Raw genomic sequence first — 20100 nt, forward strand, 5'->3', positions numbered from 1 at the left:
GCAGTATTTAAGCAAAGTAATTAACTCCTTGCCCTATATACCTTGTGTCCTAGTTGGGAAGCTTCGCCTCTGGCAGCGGTGGAAACAGGGTCAATTAAGTGGCCAATTTCCTGCACAGTGGACGTCAGCTGCTCTTGTAGTGCCTAAAGAGAGGAAATAAAAAGAAATTATTTTTTGTCTTGCTTTTTATGGGAGTCAGAGGTACATTCAAAAAAGTCAGCTGGAGCCTGATAAAGAGCACCATGCAGGAAACTAAAGAGGGAAATCTTTGCCCCAAGCTACTTTAGCTTCTAATATGTGAGCTTTAACACTTCATTATTTTAACAAAACTGGTGCAAGAGCCAAAAGCTGCTCTGTGACAGGTCCTGCATTAACATACACTAATCTCAGGTATAGGGCATAAAGATCGTGTGGGGTCCAAACTGTACTGCAGGTCTGTGACTAGAGGGATCAACAATAAACTGATTTGTGCTCCATACATTTTTTTTAAATAACATTAAATCACTGTCTAATAAGCTGTTTGTGATGTAGTATCGACAGAAAACCAATTAAAACCACTAATAACACAGTAGAGCTATAATTTATCAAAGAGACACAAAAAGTAGCACAAGGACTGGAAAAAGGGAAAAAAAAACAACAATCTGACTGTAAAACTGACAGAGGAAAAGAAAAAACAGTAAGCGATGGAGATAAACAACCAGACAAGGACAAGCAAATGCAAACAGAGAAAGATATCGGCGGTTATCTGTGTAAATGTCGAGTCCTTTTCTGATGGTTGCTTACCTCCAGTGAGATGTCGTCCCTGCTGGGTAAGTTCTGGCTGACTGCTGCCAGAGAGGCCTGCTCAATGTCCCGGATACATTTGTTGATGTTATCAATTGACGAGTCACACTCCCGCTGGCCTGGGGCCTTGTCCCTGGGAATAAAATGGAAACAGGAAAAGACAAGACGCAGAAAGCAATAAAATGGTTAGAAACACAAATCAGAGCAAAGTTGAAGGATGATATGCAGAAGGGAAAAAATGCTTTGAGACAACAGAAGGCAGGAAGAGAGAAAAGAAGTGCGAATGAGCATAACGGCCACTCATTAAAACACAGACAGGTTCCAGGATGTCTCTTAAACATCAAACTTTCTGCCGGCTCCCTCATCTTATTGATGCTCAGGTCACATCTGCTGAAATGTGGCCTGTAGAGTCTCGACGCTAGACAGGGAGATCAAGCTGGGCAGCCAAATTAGCTCTGGAGCCTCTGACTGGTCTGAAGCACCGACCACACGGGCAGAATAAGTTCAGTTAAGCGTCCATTTCCATTCATGGCGGCACACTGAAGGCGAAACTAAAATAAAACCTCATCTTTGAGTGTAATGAGACTAACAAAGTTATGAGGTTGGCTTTTGCGGAATCGAGTTCATTCCTATTTGTGTTCTTTGGTACTGCAGTGTATCACTGACTGCCATTCAAGGCCCGGGCAGACTCCCAGTGCTAAATTTGCAGTCTGACAGGAAGTCTGAGATAAGGGCATCAGCATCCAACGAGATGCTAAGCCGGCTGCGAGCGAATGCTAACATGCAGATGTTCTGAGCCGAGCAGAAACATTAAAATTCAGTGTGTTTAACACCGGGAATTAGTACCTCATGGGCATCAGTTTTGTTCTGATCAAGGTCAGGTGAAAATGGTGTGAAAGAGGAGATTAAAAATTTAAGCTGTGGAGGAAAAAGCACAAGCATTTGTCACACCATGGTGCGGCATTGGGCATCCTTTCTCAAGGACGCTGCCTTTGTCTCACGGCGTTTTATGGACCAGCAAATTCAGAAAACTGGAACTAAAAGCTACTTTACCGAATTTTTGCCTTCGTTTTAATCTTAACAAATAATATTTCAACTCACGTAATGCCCTTTGTGTATCCAGAAATAACTACATCACTGCAGAGAAACGGAGTACAGTAGTGTCAACATGGGGTAAAGGATTAAAATGGTGATGTTTTGGCAACTTCCTGGAGTTTGTACTGGTTGCTTCGCAATCACACAATGACGACAAGACTCTAGGAAGATACACTGAGATATAGTTACTTATGTAGTTATTTACCGCAGAGACATGTGCATATTACTGATTTTCTCATCTAATTTGTTTGACCTTCAATAGTTTGACCTTCATATACTGTATTTTGTCACCCATCATCGTACGTTTTTTCTTACTAACCGGATGGCTGTGATGAGACTCTTGATGGAGTCGGACACGGTGCGAGAGTGACCAGCCAGGACAGACCAGGTGGGCGGGTCTTTGGGGTTGATAACCAATGAGCGTGCAGTCTTGAGGAGGTGGGTGGAACTGTCAAGCATGGAGCGTGCGGAGTGGAGGATGGGCTCCTGTGCCGCAGAGCCCTAAAGAAAGAAAAACTGAACTTAAGCGAGAGTGTAGAAAATATTTATTGCAATATTCTGTTTTTTTCAGTTTATCTGCTAGAAAACTATTGTTCTAAATGTACTGTGTGTGTAATAGGTTCCAACACTAACGTTCACGTGGCCGTACCTCATTGCTGATTTGAGCAGGGACGCTGGCAAACTCGGGGTTGGAGGCAAATGTTGTCAGGTTTTCCACGGCCTCGATTAGCGGAGCGGTAGCGACTCGACACCTGTTCCTGTTGTCCTCTGAGAAATCGCCATCTAAAGCCTAGGAAAGGAGACAGACAGGATATGAATATGAAAGCTGATTAAACTAGAGCACCTATTAAGTTATTGAACTCAAGAATTAAATCACTGCCAGAAGTTTGATGACAACAAATATGAGGGGATTTGAAAGACAAACGTTTCAGAATTCACTCGACACAGGATTCATCGAAACGATCCCACATCAATCACAAAGGACATCACCGCCCAAGCTTAATCCAAATCTATACTGTGGTCTGCAAATTAGGGGACAGACCAAACCTTTTGACAAGACTGGCAAAGACATCCTACCTTAATGGTTTTGACCAAGTTGGCAGTGCTGTTGGCCACCTCCTTGGCAGACTGGACAAAGTGCCTTTTGGCAACTGGGTTGATTGTCTTGGAGGAAGCCAGACGGCAGGCGTTGCACAGTGCCGAAGTGTGCTTAGCAACAATGGTGGCTGCAGAGAGCACCTGCCACATTATGAACAATAAAAAAGTTTATCACTAGACGACAATGAAACCATCAGCTATCAGTGTCATGCCTACTGTGTATAGAAATCATCCAGCGTTTGTACCACTGACATTTCTTAGTCTTCTTGTTAGTTTGCCTGTTAGTTCAGTTGAGATGAATGGAAATTCATCTTAAAATTCATCTTAAAGATTCATTAAAATTCCCAATTTTGCATGCTCAATCAAGCTACATCCCACATGTAGCTTGCTAGTTACAGCTAGCTAGCGAAAACTAGCAGAAGATGTCAGCGAGTTATAAAATGTGTTCTTTGCTTTGATCAGGTTATGACTGAAAGCATGTAGTGGTAGTAATGTGTAACTGTGCACAACTGTACTGTGCTGAAAAATTATCTGTGCATGTCTGTGCATCAGACATTTGCAGAAAATATACAACTGCGGGAACCTTGACAAAAGATGGCTTTGTCAGCTTAAATAGTTTCACCATCTGATCTTTTTATGGGTTTAAATTTTCTTTTTAACGGTTCCATTTAACACAGGTTTGTCTCATTTAAACATGTCTATCATGACGGTATGAGGACAGGATTGAGGGATATTTTTGTACAGGACCAACAAGATATGAAATCTGTTTGCACACAGCCATTTACTGTACAATTCTGAAGATTTAACACTGATCCACACAACACTCAGACCTGATAATAAATTATAATGTGACACATCTCTGCAGAAAAACTAAGCTCCCCATGCGATCATGTTACCAACACCTAAAACCTGTTATAATGTAGATCAGACCAACAGGTCTTTGCCTTATTGCCAAAATATTGTAAGTGCATGTACCTGAGACGGACTACTGTCTGGGTCTACGAGATTCTGACAGGCCATCTGGATTGCCTGATTGGCTTTGGCAAACTGGATGGGATCCACCAACCCCTGGTGCCCCGCCTGACTGTTAGGATCAGACACACCCACCAGGTAGGAGGCCTGCGGGGGGGAAAAACCGCCATCATCATCAACAAAAAGGCAATATAATCCATTTATTGGCTCTCACACTGTGAAACTTGTTTCTCTCCACTTTCTGTACCTGTCCTGCAGCTTCAGTGAGGCCACACAGGGCTTTTGAAGCTGATCCTACGCAATCTCCAAACGCGGTCACATCTCCGGTCTTGCAGTTCTGAGAAATACCTGCCATAGACTCTCCCAGGACCTGGACAGAACAAAGGAGCAGGCCAGCAGGACAAAGACAGAAGAGAGAGGGATGCTTAAGATGCTAAGCTCGGCGTGTGCAGAGCGCTCCAGTGTTTGATCACTGGGCCGTTTGATTCGAAGGCCTACCTTGGAGTTCTCCATCACACTCTCGATGCAGTCGAAGTAGGAGAGGTCGCTTACAGGCTCATTGGGATTGTCCAGCATTCCTCTGACAGCCTGGGAGATGAATGAGCAGTGTGAGCCTTAGATAGTACTTCCCAGGTTATTCATTTTCACAAAATTCTCTCTGATTCATGGCAGATGACAGGATTAGTAGAAGTGAAAATGAATGTTATTTCTTCTGGGACAACACAGATAGACCATGGAAAATGGGACTCCCATCAAGCCTTTGTTGATATGACTGCTGATTGCTCCTGTCTGATAACACGGTTGTTAAGTTTGGTTTACCTCCAGCTCTCTCAGGGCATTGTCACACTCCTTCTGGCCAGGAGCCTGTTGTGTGCACAGCGTGATCAGCTGGTTAATGCTGTCAGTCACTGCTCTGAAAAAAGGAAACAAACAGCAAAATAAAAAAATCACACCCTTATCCTTGAAGGTGTCTGGTGTTCGACGTGTGCGCTGAGGTTTTGTATTGTTTTTCTTTCATCATGTCTTTTTGAAAATGCGGGAGTTTTTGCTCTTCCTTCTCAAATTACATGAGAGGTTTGCCGGCTGCAGCATCTTAAAGCCATTAATGACTTACATGTCAGATGACCGAACGCATTCTGCTGATAACGTGGAAATCATAACGAAAAAGACTTGCCTTAATGGACAATATAACCAAGCTTCAATATGGTGAACGAGTTACTTACTGCTTTGTGGTGTAAAACAACTGTTTAAACTGAACTCACTCCAGTCAAATGACAAATGCGCTTTTCAATCAGAATACATACATAGGTACAGGAAGTACCTAGCACTTCAAGCACAATAATAGATGCACTTCAATATATACAGTATGGATAAATCTCAATGTGCAGGAGTTTATGTGGTGTGGTACCTGGCGGCAGCAGCTAGCAGGTTCTTGGCGTTTGCTGCTGCAGGGTCTACAGACAGACTCTTAGCTGCCAGCAGCAGCTTGCTAGAAGCCATTGAGATGTTCTTCAGGTTACCGATCACCTGTACCTGGTCATCCTTTTTCTAAAATTACACAAATTCATAACATTAAAACATCATCAAACACGCATCAGCATTACTTTGACAGACTTCAGCGTTGCTGTGAAACCGATGTAACCTGAACCGACCTGAGTGTGACCGGCCATCTCTATACCAGCATCCAGGAACTCATCAAAGTCTTGGCTGAACTTCCCGGAGGCCACCGCCAGCTGGCTGCTGGAGCCTCTGGAGGCATGGACCACCTCGCCCGCTGACTGGTTCAGGTCTGCCGCCGTTTGGTTCAAATCGCTCTGGGCCTCCTGAAAGGACTTGGAGGCTGGAGGGATCTGAACAGACAAGGGACAATAAGCACTCAGTGAGTATTTTGCTGTGATGGGTGAGAACAGAAACGACTGCATCTATACAGCAGTCCATTTTGCTTTTAACTCGTATGTGTCATTCATCGTTATATGCTCCTCGAGGATCTGTTTGTTGTGGGGTATTTAAAGAAACACACATGATGGTGAATTTTGCCGGCAGAGATCTGGTGAGTCACAGACAAAACTCACAGTTTCAATCAGCAGCTTCTTGCTGGCCTCCCCGATGCTCTTGAGAGCCATGTCCACATCCTTCTGGCCAGGCAGACAGTTGACGCAGCTGTTCAGGGAATGAGACACAGCCTTGGCCACCTGGAACACACAGCAGGTTCACAGTGAACTGGCTGAGAGTGACCATGCTGAGTCTTGAAGTATGACTGATATCACCGTTTTGCATTTTTTTTTTCATTAAAGTGTCTGTGTGTTCTCTTTGATCATGCAACCAATCACTAACTGGGTTGTCAAGCATGTGACACATGAGAGGGACTTGGGTGACACAGTTCACTGAGATGCGAACGAGAGCCAGTAAGTTAAAAGAGCAGCACAGGCTTCTAATATAGTTTTATATCCCAGAGCAATTTCAAATGAAAAAATAGTATATACTCGAGTTTTTTAATTTAAAAAAGAACATCCTTGTTGATGTTTTTGTGATTCCCTTATCAAATTCTTGCAATTACTACTGAGAAACATTATTTATTTTGTGGAAAAAATATGAGGAGGACATAAATAATCAATGTCCTTGGGCTGTAAATATGCCACCAGGTTTATTACAGGAATCCCTTGCTGTATTTGACAGGTGTTCACTTTCATGTATTACTAAGCAGATGTACACATTCATCTGGCTCAGGCTTCGTCCATGAGAAAATAGTAAGCAAAATAAACTGAGCAAAGATAGAAGCACTGTTGAGTAAAAAGATCTGACTTTCCTTTAGTTTAGGTGGCTGCATGTTGAATTTGTTACAAATAAATATCCTTTACAAAGTCATATTACTTGTATGCAAACCTCAGGGGATTCAGTGACTTCTATTATATGTTTTGCATCATTCAACTTTCCAAGTTAAAATACTGTGATTGATGTGTAACTACAATAATACTGTAATTACAGCCTTGTGGTTGTTTGCCTGCACCAACCAGTCAAGTTTCCATCCATGTCTGTCACAGGACAGGACTTCAATAAAAGGTATTAAGTGTCTTTTAGTGAAATGGGATGGCCAGACAACCAGAAAACATAATGCCTCTGTTAACTGCTGTTGCCAGTGCAGATGGACAACAGCATTCATGAAACATATACACACACTGTGTGCTGAGAAAAATCTCACTGTTGGAGGGCAAAGATGATGAGGTTAGAGTAAGTGAATCAGTGCTCGTAAACAAAAGTCTTGTGACAACTTGGAGAATTTTGCAGAATTGTCTTTGCAGTGACATTTGATAATGTCAGCTTGACATGGCACCGCTGCTGCAGTCTGTCAGAAAGCACCAACAGTCACCCATAGTGTTAAAAAGTACAGACATGCAGAACAGACTCTATACCCTCAAGCAGCCCTGAACCGTCTCACCTGCGCCAGCCTCTGCTGACTCTCAGCGTCTCCGGGGGAGATCAGTGCCTGCTTGGCCTCGTGAATGAGAAGCGCTGAGCCCTCCATAACGTCACGAGCTGAGTCCAGCATGGCAGCAGCAGCCTTGGGGTCCGTGGTGGAGGCAGCGACGCCGCGGGCTGCCTGGGCCAGTGTCTTCAGGGCCTGAGCCGTCTCTCTGGCTGCTATTCCTGCACACAGGATCAGAGGTAAGTGAGAGTATGTAGATGTGACAATGGAAAGTATATCAGAGACATCACAGGTATATTTATACATCATACACTAATTCTCAAATTCTGAAGACTGACATCCTATTTGCACAGGATGTTTGTGTCATATTTTCTCTCTCGACAACAAGCAACAAGCAACACAGACACAATGTAATTTGACAGGAGAATTTCTCAATAGGCTCTATGGAGAACCAAGGACACCATAACGGTAATGAAAAGTCTTTGGAAAAGAAGAAGAGAAGAGATCAAAAACACATCCTCAAATCCTTCCATCATTTTAATCTCTCAATTCATCTGCATCTTTGCTCCAATGCTCTTCTATTGTAAAAATCTCAAATTTTGCAACTTTTTCCTCAATTTTCTCCGAATCCTCATTCGAAACCATTGGGCCAACTATTCAAAAACTGAGTCAGGATCATCTACGGACTTCGCTGATCTTAAGTCATCATGGAAATTTCGATTGGGCAATCTGTTTTGAAATAATTAATTTGAGACCTGTGCTTTTAAGTTTTATTTTACATAAAAATGAGCTTCAGCGATTGTAACCAAATGCGGTGCATGTATTCAGATAGGTTAGGTTCCTATCTTTATCTGCCTTGCCTTACCCTACTGCATCACACAAAGCGGCCTAGTTAGAGCTCTGTCAGACCAGGACAAAATATTAACTGAGTTGTGATGCTGTATGTATTATTAGGTAATTAGGTTATTCAATCATGTCTCAAGTAGTTCAAATATTTTAAAGTCACATGAAAGAGAGAAAGAAGCTTTGTGTGCAGTATGTGCTGCAAAGCAAAAGATGCTGGCAGCTACAAGATGAACTCACAGTTAGAAAAGTGTTGTGGCACATTTAGCCTGTAAATGTATAAGATCAATGATCTCCTATTAAAACTGGCATCAGTGCTCATGGTGGCTGCTGGGATCATCATGTTCACAAAAGTTGCATGTTTTTGACAAAGGAGTTGAGAGATATGTTGACCAACCTGTGTAGTGTTCATTTCCTTGTGCAGCACATGTGAGCAGCTGGGCCATGGAGGATCCCACTGACTTAGAGGTGCTGCCCAGATCCTGAGCACACTTCTCCAACTAAAGCAGAGTGAAAAAGGGGGAAAAAATAAAACAGCAGCCTTCAACGTAAGTAACTAAAAACTAAATATTAGGCCATAAACCCATTAGAATCAGCCGTGTGTTGCTTGTAGTCAATATCTTCTGTACAGCTCGACTGAACCTAATGTAACTGCCATTTTTCATGTTGGGTTTGGAAGAAAGAATTCTGAGTCAGTCTCACTGATCTAAAACGTCTCTTACCGATTCTCCTGGTAGTGGTTTCAGCTGGGCGTTAGCCGCAGCCAGCTTGGCATCTTGCAACTCGCTTCTCAGAGTCTGAATGGCAGTGAGTGCAGAGTCGATCTCCATGGGGCCGCAGGCTTCATGAGCCTGGAAAACAGAAGAAGTCTGCTGTTACTCATTGTTAAAAGGGTTATTGCTTATGTTTTGCACTTGTTAGTAGTGATCTTTTAACAAAAATATATTGTTACTGTATGTTTTGTCAGTTTCTGTTAGTTAGAAACTCAAACAACTGTTAGTCAACATATATTCACTGCAAATCCTGTGCTCGAGTCAAACTATTGTCCCATGTCAAGTGATGTGACTCACAAGCCTACTGTGCAATTAAAAACTTCTTGGATAGCAGGTTACACATCTGATGTGAACTTGGCAGTGAAAAATTCATTGACATTATTTTGCCATTAAGGTCGTTATACGGCGTCTTTCTGGAATGATGTAAGCGTATTAGGTTTGTTTTATGCATGCATGCATGCACTGTCCCATATGTGAGCGCCTGTGTGTATCTGTGCTCTACCTTCTGTGCAGACGTCCTCAGCTCAGCCAGGCAGGTGGCCAGGTTCTTGGCACACTGACCCAGTTGCATGGCTGCAGCCTGATCAGTCACCGTGGGAACAGATGACTTGGCCGAGGTCACCATCTTACTACCAGGCTGCGGAGTGAAAAAGGAAACAGAAGGACGAAAAACAAAAAAAAAGGGGTCTGAAATGTTTAATAAGAATGATATTTTTCCTCAGAGCCTTAAGGAACTGTCTGTAAAAGTAAATGTTGCCGTGTGCAACAAGGAACAAAGGTTAAATTATGTGGTGGTATTTGTGGAAACCCCACAGTCCTGCATCAGCTCTAAAAGTGCCACTGAGGCATTAAACACATAATCCCATCACACCACTGCTTCTTTAACTGCCTGCTTACACCAAAAAGAGGTTACAGGCCTATTTTTAAGGGATCCCCTCATGGCAGAAACACTATTTATACTTTGTCAGCCTGGTTCCCAATGTAGGACTGAAGTTCCTCAGTTTGAGGGACATAAAGTTTTAACAATCTGTGTGTGTGTGTGTGTGTGTGTGTGTGTGTGTACTGCACCTGTAGGAAGTTCTGGCTGGCAATAATGAGTGCTAGTTGTGCACTAAGGTCCTCTGGTTTGGCCTGGCTGCCACGCACCCCCTGGACGAGTTGTGGGATGTGGTCTGCCACTGCCTATACACACATGCATATACACAAGCTTAAATAAAGGCTTAAAAGTATAAAAGCCCTTTTCCATACAATTCTTTGAATCATCAAACAGCAATTTTGATGCCAATAATACAAGACAGTCAACAGCTGCTAAAAAAACTGTTCAATGAGGATATGTAAGAAAAATACTGTGAAGTAAACAGTCTAAATAATTTACTACAAGAAGGAAAAACAGAAGAAATCAAACAACAAAGGCACTGTACCTTGCAGCTCTGCACCAGCTGCTGGTGAGCAGCAGTGTTCTTGTTGGAGGCGGCAGCATTTTGAGCAGCAGCGATGGTCTGTGTGGCTGCAGCTGCAGCCTGCTTGGCAGCATTCTGAGGAACATGAAGACCCATGAAAACATCCATGTGTACAATATGGTTAAACAGTAGCTCTCTGTCTCTGTATCAGCCTCTCTTCAAGTGTCCATTTAAAGCAATCACTTCTCTCATCTCTGCTTTTGAGTCCGCATGTTAAAAGATTCTTCTTTGCAGTCTGAGGGACTCAAAACTTCAGTACTGATATTTTTCAACATGGACTAGTGTTTCTTTACATTTGCTAAATTTCTCCCCAACAGATGATAAGCTGTAACATTCTCTGTGAATGTAAGCTGCATGAAATGATCAAACAATAGTATATTTTAATAAAAAGAAATAAATAATAAATACAAGTTTGGTCGTCTTAGTTAATAAATGATGAAAAAACAACTAATAATAACCATAAAATACACTAAAACTTCATGTTCTGATAAACTATAAAACTAACTAACTTGTAGCACAAGTGTGTAAAATATGCTGTACATTTCATATTGAGTTGAATACATTAGTTTGAAGTGGTGCTGAGCCGTGAGTCAGATGACCCTGAAACAAATGAGCACTTTTTAGTCTATTTTGAAGATAGATGACTATTTTGTCTCTTTCAGGATCATTTGAAAAGACTAACAGTAAACCTAAATCTGTCTAAAAACCCGGACATTTAACAGTGAACACCACTGAAGTGAACATCTAATATTCACTGATCTTTGGTGCCACATGACACTTCCACTGGCGCTTTATAGCATCCTAATATTTGGTACTCGTCTTGTTAATGTCATGATTTATCGAAAATATTTTCAGATTCAGGAAGAAATAGCCTCTTCCAGATGTAGCCGTTTCTCTTGGGACAAAAAGGTGGCATCACTGACCTCCAGTCTGTTAATCAGCTTCTTCTTAATGGCATTCTGAGCAGCGGCGTTGGTGGCCACACGCAGCCCCTCTGCAGCCTCCCTCAGTCTTTGCTGCTGGTCCTCATTCTCTGGGTACGCTGCTGCGCCCTGAAAACGCACAGATCAGCAAATACAGTACACAAAGGGTTATCAGCAAGGGAAAACGGAAATGGAAGTTCTAACTATATTGACATGTATGTTTCCAGTGAATAATTTCCAGTAAGAAACATGTTGTCTTCACTTAGAGAGAACAATCACTTGAGCTCAATATCAGCAGAACCAATGAGCTTGTGGTGGACTACAATGCTTCAAATATGGATGCTGCTGCAAAGAAGCGGCTAATTGTAAAATGCAGATGCTTCACACACATTTTCACCCGGCAGCACAGAAGATCTCTACAATCAGCACAGTTTCAAGGTGGATGCCCAAGATTAGTGCCACCAATTCAGTATCTGACCAAATGTGAAATATGGTCACAATGTGCCTTCGCTCTTGAGTTATGGTATTGAATATTAACCAGAAAAGTGTTTTTGCAGAACACAAATGTCATCATCATCATTTTATCCTATTAGACTTTTGTGTGAAATTTTGTTGGAATTAATGTATGAGTTCTTGAGTTACGGCCAAAAACGTGTTTTGTGAGGTCACAGTGACATTTGACCACGAAAATCGCATCAGTTGATCCTGGCTTCCAGATGTGCGTATGTATTTGAAATTCAACCGACGTGTTTCTGAGATTTCGTGTCAATGGACGGACAACGCAAAAACATAATACTTCCAGCCACGGCTGTCACCTACGAGGAGGCATAAAAGAAAAAGAGTACAGTCTGAACAGTGTGTACAATCTTAAAAAGATGTTTTTTCTCCACTATATTGTTTCTTCGAAAGGCAATGTCATTCCCTAGTGACGTGTCCGCACTCATCACATCACACACCTACTGAGACAAGCAGCAGACACACCCACACAACTGTCATCAGCTCATACAAGCAATCTTAGAATATCCAATCAGTGCACACAGACCTTTGAAGTGACTCAGACTTAATCGCTGCACTCAAACTCAGCTGCAGCTCCTCTTCACTCCAACAATCAGTTCTTTTGTTGACGGCTACATGTCGGTGAGAGATGCTGTTTATTCATATTTGCAAGCAGCTCTTTTTAATCTTCTTGTTTAGGAATCCAGCAGCACCAGTTAATGGGGTTCTGTGGAGACTAATATCACTTTGCACCTCCGTGTCTCCTGCTGTTGGAGAGAAAGCGAAGCCCGCAGCCATTAGGTTAATTAACTGGGAACTCGGCTGCTTCACCTGCAGCTGCGCAGAGAGGTGGGTGCGCGTGCTGCTGAAAAACAGCATCATTAAGGTAATGTTTACCTTCACAGATGCTGCTGGCAGAGGTCGCCATCACTATGAACAAGCCACACAAGTGTACAAACAAAAATAAGTCATATCTCAGGTTGAAAATGTTTTGTTTCCTTTCGAGACTTTCTACAACATTTGACATAATCACAGTAAAATAGTGACCAGCTTCGAATCAGTGGATTTTGCAGCTGTCTGCTGCCTGCTGGCAACTGCTGATTCCATTTAAATTCAACAGCCAATTTGCATAATTATTAAGTGTTTCCAGTGTCTGACTAGCCTTCAAAAAGCGGGGTCTGTTTTACAGTGATACAATACATGTACAATGAGAGTCTAAAAAGAGCTAAAAAGCAAATCATTACCTGGCACAGGCTTTAAAAAATAAGCCGAAACACAGTCAGTCTGTAACGCATACGGCCCAAAAACTAAAACGCACAAGCTTACATCAATCAGTTACCATGGCAACTGAGGTGTCAGCCTCCATCGACACAGATAAATATGCAGCTGTTATGGTGATAAGTCTGGCATCAAACTGGACCATCAAACCAGCTGGAGGGCGTCATTTAATTTCCATGGTGGAGAGTGGAGAGTTATTAATATCAATGTGTGATCCTGTAGACAGATAATGAGACTGATGGAGAGAGATAGCAGATAAATAGTTTGGCTGGAGAAGATGGGCTGAGTGGCAAAGCTAAGCCTGCCCCTGGGCAGTTTGGGAAGAAAGAGTCTGATGTCATCTTAATCATGTTAAACTGGAAACTCGAGGTGTAAGAAGAACTTGAATTTAAAGGCTGTATGGATTAAAATATTTCAAGGTTCAGCTCTATAATTTTGAACTTATTTGACCATTCATTCATTCTGTCTTCAGATTGCAGGTTACATAGGGAAACACACTGTTGTTAAACCAAAGGATTAGACCAGACTGAGCATTAGTTAATGTACTGAACTATGCCAACGACAGAACCTCTGGAGACCCGTCTGTTAAACTCCTGAAATTTGCAGATGGCACTAAGGTCATTGGCCTCATCTGGGACGGTGATGAGTCTGCATATAGAAGGGTGGTTGAATAGCAGGTCCTCTGGTACGGTCACAACAACCTGAAACTGAACACACTCTAAACTGTGGAGATGACAGTGGACGTCAGGAGAAGTCCCCCAGTACCTCCCCTCATCACATACTCAACAACACTGTGTCTACTGTGGAGACCTTCTGGTTTTTGGGATCCACAGTCTCCCAGGAGCTGATGATCCACTTCTACGCTGCAATCATCCAGTCTGGTCTCTGTTCATCCATCACTGGTTTGGGTCTGCCACCATGACATGGACAGGCAGGACTGCAGAGAAAATCACTGGTGCCAACCTGCCCTCCATTCAGGACTTATATATGTCCAGAGTCAGGAAACATCACTGCAGACCCACTGCACTCTGGACACAAGCTCTCCCCACAGGCCATCACACTCACACACACACGCACAGACTCTTCTTGGGGTGTTTAGCTCAGCTTCTTTCCCCTCTGCTGTCATTGAAAAGGTCACCCAGTGCGTACAGGAGAATAAAAGCCAGCACTGTTGATTGCTGCACAGAATAAAGCTCATTTCATACCAGCACCTCAGTTCAATAAACTCACCACTTTTTGTTGACAACAGCTGAGGCATAAGTGCAAGCTGTCGGAAGAAAATAAACACAATAAATATGACATCCTTTATGTCTCACACGCAGCTCACCTTTGCTGCCTCCACCATCCTCGCGGTGGCGTCGGCCAGTAATTTAGCAGCTGCCAGCAACTTCTTAGAATTGTCTACGTCCACCTCAGCCTCGGCATCCGACCTCATGGCATTCACCAGGTCTGAGGTGGCCTGAGCCAACACCCTGGCCTGACGAACCATCTCCCCTGAGAGGAGACACAGTTGATTAGAGCGTGGCAAGAGAGGACGGAGGCGGCGTAGAGGTGAAGGGGGAAAGAAAGACGAGAAAAATTGGAGAGTAGTGGATTAAAAATGAAGAACCAGTCTGTAGGATTTAGTGGCATCTAGCAGTGAGGTTGATGACTGCAACCAAGTAGATACCCCCCTCACCTCACCCCTCCCTTTCCAAGTCTGTAAAAGAACATACGGTGACCATGAAACTGAAAGGCGCTGTCTTCAGCCACTGTTTGGCTTGTCCCTTTCTGGGCAACTGTAGAAACATGGCGGTGCAAAGTGGCAGACTCCATGGAAGAGGTCCCGCTCCCTCTGTCGATATAAGGGCTCATTCTAAGGTGGTGAAAGCGCAATGATTCTCATTTTCAGGTGACGAATGAAAACATAACTATGAATATTGTATTACATTTCTGCCAATAGATCCCCCTAAATCCTACACATCCTCCTTTAACTTGCGTAATTCCAGGCTTTTGCTGGAAATCCTCCTGAGTTTATAGCCATGAACAATATGGACAAAAAAGAAATTAATCCATCTTTGTTTCTTTGTTGCAATAATAGTCAAACTGCTGCTTTCTCCTGTGCAACTTAGAAATAATGATGCAATGCTGGCAAACCTTAGTGGAGCAGATAAATATTTCAAAAAAAGCTGCATTGATTTTTAATTTGATTCCATTTAATTTTGTATCAGGAGGAGATATTCAAAGTTTGCTTGTTAAAATTATAGTGAGCTGAATCATATTGTGACTGCTTAATGTTCAATGTAAAAAGCAGCTGGTGGGAGAAAGCGAGAGATAAAAGAAACGTACATCTTTCCATCAGCTCAGTGTGGTTGAATTTCATGCCCAGTTGCACTCGTCTCTCTGATCAGATGTGTAAAATGTAAGCACACCTGTACTCTGCTTGTGAAGAAACAGTTGGATGCAACGATTCCAACAGCCCTGGTGTTTGACTCTCTCTGAAAATATTCTCTGTTTATCAGACTAATGAGATGAGACAAAAGGGACAAGGAAGGGGATTGGTGTCTATATTCTCTCTGTCAAAGCAGAACTGGCACACCACAAAAGCTATTTGGCAGTGAGCCTCTATAATTCATGTGAATGTATCAGCTGGTCTGCCAACACTGCACTACAGAGGGATTCACCCTTTTTCTCTCTCGTCACATTTCATATTTGTACACGTTTGACACCAGTTCAAAGGCGGTGTTCTCCAACTAGCTTCATGTACTCAGGCAGAGCAAACAGCAGTTCTGCTTGTCTATCAAACCAATCAATCCAGCTAAGCTGACCGCTGGGTCGGGATATTCGCTGCGCATCTCTTTCCATCTGCCTTTCTCTGCTGTCAGGCTTGTGAACATCACTGTCAGCTTTTTCTCTGTGGCTTCAGCGGGGCTGACAGCGGTCCATTCATACCCACCATCATGCCACTCTCTCTGAGGAGAAGACGGGATGCAGTATGATACGCAGTAAGACGTCTACTCAGAAACTTTAGAGCTGTGGAAAGCAAGTTTTAAAACCTCGGTTGGATATAGTTCATGTGCTTTTCCAGTACTTTTTAAAAACAAGATATTTGGCTATGGCAGAGCAGCTTTAGCTACACTATAGACTGAATTTCAAAGCCTGAACAGAGCCAAAATAATATCAGGCAGATTCAGGTCTGATAGGATTGGTCAAAAAACATGCACTACAACCAGTATGGCCGAATTCAGAATAGGGCAGCTTGCATGATATTAAACAAAACCACCATAAGCTATTTATTCTTCATTTTTAAACAACTCAGCAAGACTAAGAGCAGACAGCCATGCAGAGCTGTTTGCCACCTCATGGTGGCGCAAAAGGAAAAGTTAAAGGATCACCAGGGTCAGTTGGCTTCATCCTCTGTGGGCCATGAATGTCTGTACATGTCAGTCCTTTCAATAATTGATAAGATATTTCAGTCTGGACCAAAGTGATGGATTAGAAAGACAGACACTGCCATCCCTGGAGCTGTGCAGCCAGCATGGCTAATAAAAAGTGAAACCTCACTGAATGTAGCCGGCTGTACTTCTGCTATTGAATGACTGACTTCCAATTAATTAACCTGTTTCTTAACCCAAGTACTGTACATAATTACTTCATCACAAACAAATGTGCCTTCATTTCAACACATTTGGGCCTTTTTCTGTGTTTCTTAGCGTTTGCCAGATTGGGAAAGTCCCCAGAATAGCTGGATTTGGATCCACAATTATGATTCCTTCATTTTCTCAGCATTTCTTCTCTTTTAGACTCACCCGCGTCTCCCATTGAGCTGAAGATACTCTCAGTGACGGTCATAATGGTGTCGGTAGCCTGGTCGTAGCGCCCGATGGGCTCTCCCCTTGAGGTGTACTGACGAACATGCTGCAGGAGATCTCCCAGAGCCTGACTCACCACGCTGGCTGCTGCGCTCACCTTCAATACAGGAGATGCACATCATCAACGCTAGCGCTGTGTTACTTAAGATGCATTATTCCCTGCTTCTTATTCCATGGGGGTGGGACACTGAACTCATTATCCTCATTGCTTCTTAAGTTGTGGGTGAGCTGAGTACCCTCCATAAAAAAACAGCTGGTGTGGTTTAAATGGAACGAGCTGGAGAATCGGTATTCAAGCCAACTCATTTGTTGCTAAGCAGGGTTTACTGGGTCAGACTTGTAATATACTTTGTTATCTACTGAGACAAAGCTAAAAATGATACATGGAGCAATCGACTTGAGTGCACTGTTTGTCTGTGTATTAATCAAGCTGACCTGTTTGAGGAGCTCGCCGTCTTCTGTGGCTGAGAGGCAGGCCTGGACGCAGCTTTCCACCGAGCGATCCACCAGCTTCCCAGCCTCGATTAACTGCTCCTGGCACACCGGTGAGCTGATGGTGGGACTCACCACCTACAACAACAACAACAGCAGCAAGTGAAAACCTGTGAAAATTCAATTCCATCTCCAACTAGAAGAAGAAACAATGCCGTCATATGGTGTGAAAGCAATCAAGATCAAATATCTTTCCTCAGTTTTAACGTCTGAACGGTGAATAAAAAAAGAAAGTGTTTTCTCTAAAGTGAAAATTGGAAGTATTCAGTAATGCCCAAAGTAATCTCCATCTAATTTCCTTAAAAGATAACGCTAAACATATTTTAAATTGGAATAAACACACTGCTAAACGCTCTTCACTAAACCACATTCCAGAGATCAGAATAAACAGAAAAGTGAGAGGAAAAAAGATCTGAAAGTGATGCCACAGACGGTTCCTCACGCTGCTATGCAAAGAGACCAGGATTTGTTTAGTAAACGCAACTATTCAGATTGGGAGCCAGGAGGGCATTTAAGCTAATTAGAGGCATGTGGGTTGTACAATTAAAGATCTGCAGATATGATGAGGGCACAGGGTATTTAACTCTGCCTTTGGTGCATCCTGATGTATTCACTCTGCAAGAATACTTATTTTCTAGCTGCAGATGAATTGCAGGTTATTCAAATTTGAAAGAAAAAAAAAATCTCTATTTAAGGAACCCCGCTGCACTGTCTACTTATGAGACAGCAAATGGGGAATTATTGTCATGCACTCAACCAAATAGCTTTAACAATACCTTCCCAAGTGATATCTTTACACCACAGCAAGTGTAATATTCAAAACCGAGGCAGATCTGACATAACAAATGGGAAAACATTAGACCACCAGTGCATCATTTCCAAGCATTTGCATAATATCCACTGAATTTACTTTCTGAGAATTGAGTGCGTATTACACAAACACTGATACGGTGTGAGTCATTTAGTACAATGAGTCTCATATGTCATGCTTGGTAGCAGTGGTGAATATTAGGCAGTCTTGGGGGTTTTCTGTTGACGGGTTTTTTCGGATCATGTTCTTGTACCTTGGCACATGCCACCAGCTGGGAGGTGGACAGGGCGCACTGGGTGGCGGCGGCAATGACCCTGTTCTGAAGCACGGTGTCCTCTGCGACCTGGGCCACGTTCTTGGCCTTCAGCACCAGCATGGCCGCGGCGTTGGCCACTGCTTTGGCCAGATTCATGAGGATGTCCTAAAACAACAGGTGGCAAAGATGGAAACGCAAACAATCTCATCAGCAACATTTATATGTGTGCACACTCTGAGCCATACCATTTTTATCTCATTCTCATTAACAGGTAAGAAATTCTAGTGGCATTTATGGTGGCATAGAGCAGATAAAGGTTAAATTATTTTTCGATACAGCTCTGTGTTAGAGGATTATGTCTGCCATCTCATTTAATTTGTAACAGAGTGTTTGCTTATTTGTAAATCATAATCATACACTTAATAATAGAAATGTCATTAAGGGGCAGCACCATCTAATAGAGAAAGTAACTAATTTACCCACTTCACATCTGTACAACTCATCATTATGGAATTACTGTAACATAGTGAAATATACCCCAGCGTATTGTGTGACAGGAAGGCTGAAGAAAAGCTGATCTCCGTATAACATCAACAAATACCATCTTAGCCAAGTATGAGCTACATGAAAAAAAAACACAAGCTTAACAGCTAGGACAGCAGTTGAAACAAAAACTTCTAGCTAAAATATGGAAATATCCCCTCCGTTTTCCCCTGGTGATTGTGTGCTTTTGATGAAGTGAGTGGCAGTTCCTCAGGACTGAGTTTTCAACGCAGAGTGTGGGGTGTTGATGATAAATGGACGGGTTGCAGCGTTACCTGGAACCGCTCGTCGGTCTCGCTCTCTCCAATCTGGCGCAGGAGGTCCCCGCTGGCCTGGCCGATGCTGCCTGCTGCTGTCAGCACAGTCTGTCTGGGCTGCGCACACACACAGAAAGGCATTAGGACGTCAAACTGCATCATCTTGTTACATTTGACACGGCTTCTACCTAACTGTACAGTGTTTCACTGTGCTGCATTGCAAACATCAGTCCATCTGAGTGAGTTGTTCAAACACAAAAAACGATAAAATGTTGTCACACTAAGAGACAGTTAACTCTAACAACCAGCCCAGATTTCGTCATCTAACTCTCCAACAGGCTTCAAGTTATCTTTCCAACAACTTGGAAACTTAAATGCACAAGTGTATAAAGCTCAAGGTTGCCCCAGAGCTAGATAGGTCTGTGCATTATGCAGATTAACAGCCAACAACTGTGCAGTACATTAACTTCTGAAAGATACTTCCACAGCAACAAACTCCTAACAGACCTCAGTGAGAACATTACATTTCTGCAATCCAAGCAGCTGCAGACTGCATTAGCACGTGTGTCATTTACAGTATTTTTTTTGTGAAGCGAGTTCTGTTTCCAGAAAAGCACAAGATGCTTGACATTCATCCAGCTTCAGTCTGAGGTCTTTATTCAGACCAACCAGGACAATTCAGTTAGCTGAAGCTGGACAGGGGATGTTAATATAATTAGGTGTAGTTTGGAGGACCAGCAGACACG

At 42.9% G+C, this 20100-nt stretch overlaps 1 protein-coding gene across 1 annotated transcript in view; it reads right to left on the reverse strand.

Moving 5' to 3' along the window:
* Positions 1 to 20100, reverse strand: part of tln2a (talin 2a) — a 67005-nt gene that overhangs the window by 13045 nt on the left and 33860 nt on the right. The window contains exons 17-40 of the mRNA XM_041935648.1: positions 19373 to 19471; positions 18552 to 18719; positions 17431 to 17565; positions 16933 to 17092; positions 14472 to 14638; positions 11372 to 11500; positions 10410 to 10523; positions 10057 to 10170; positions 9491 to 9625; positions 8938 to 9066; positions 8613 to 8715; positions 7385 to 7593; positions 6021 to 6140; positions 5601 to 5798; positions 5357 to 5496; positions 4768 to 4861; positions 4447 to 4536; positions 4196 to 4318; positions 3952 to 4095; positions 2956 to 3117; positions 2528 to 2668; positions 2198 to 2379; positions 784 to 916; positions 42 to 143 (exon numbers count right to left, since the gene is read on the reverse strand). Of these exons, the coding sequence (XP_041791582.1) occupies positions 42 to 143; positions 784 to 916; positions 2198 to 2379; positions 2528 to 2668; positions 2956 to 3117; positions 3952 to 4095; positions 4196 to 4318; positions 4447 to 4536; positions 4768 to 4861; positions 5357 to 5496; positions 5601 to 5798; positions 6021 to 6140; positions 7385 to 7593; positions 8613 to 8715; positions 8938 to 9066; positions 9491 to 9625; positions 10057 to 10170; positions 10410 to 10523; positions 11372 to 11500; positions 14472 to 14638; positions 16933 to 17092; positions 17431 to 17565; positions 18552 to 18719; positions 19373 to 19471 (3291 nt within the window). The remainder of the gene's footprint in view (positions 1 to 41; positions 144 to 783; positions 917 to 2197; positions 2380 to 2527; positions 2669 to 2955; positions 3118 to 3951; positions 4096 to 4195; positions 4319 to 4446; positions 4537 to 4767; positions 4862 to 5356; positions 5497 to 5600; positions 5799 to 6020; positions 6141 to 7384; positions 7594 to 8612; positions 8716 to 8937; positions 9067 to 9490; positions 9626 to 10056; positions 10171 to 10409; positions 10524 to 11371; positions 11501 to 14471; positions 14639 to 16932; positions 17093 to 17430; positions 17566 to 18551; positions 18720 to 19372; positions 19472 to 20100) is intronic.

The sequence above is a fragment of the Chelmon rostratus genome, chromosome 1 (assembly GCF_017976325.1).
Source record: "Chelmon rostratus isolate fCheRos1 chromosome 1, fCheRos1.pri, whole genome shotgun sequence".
NCBI classification, from domain to species: Eukaryota; Metazoa; Chordata; class Actinopteri; order Chaetodontiformes; family Chaetodontidae; genus Chelmon; species Chelmon rostratus.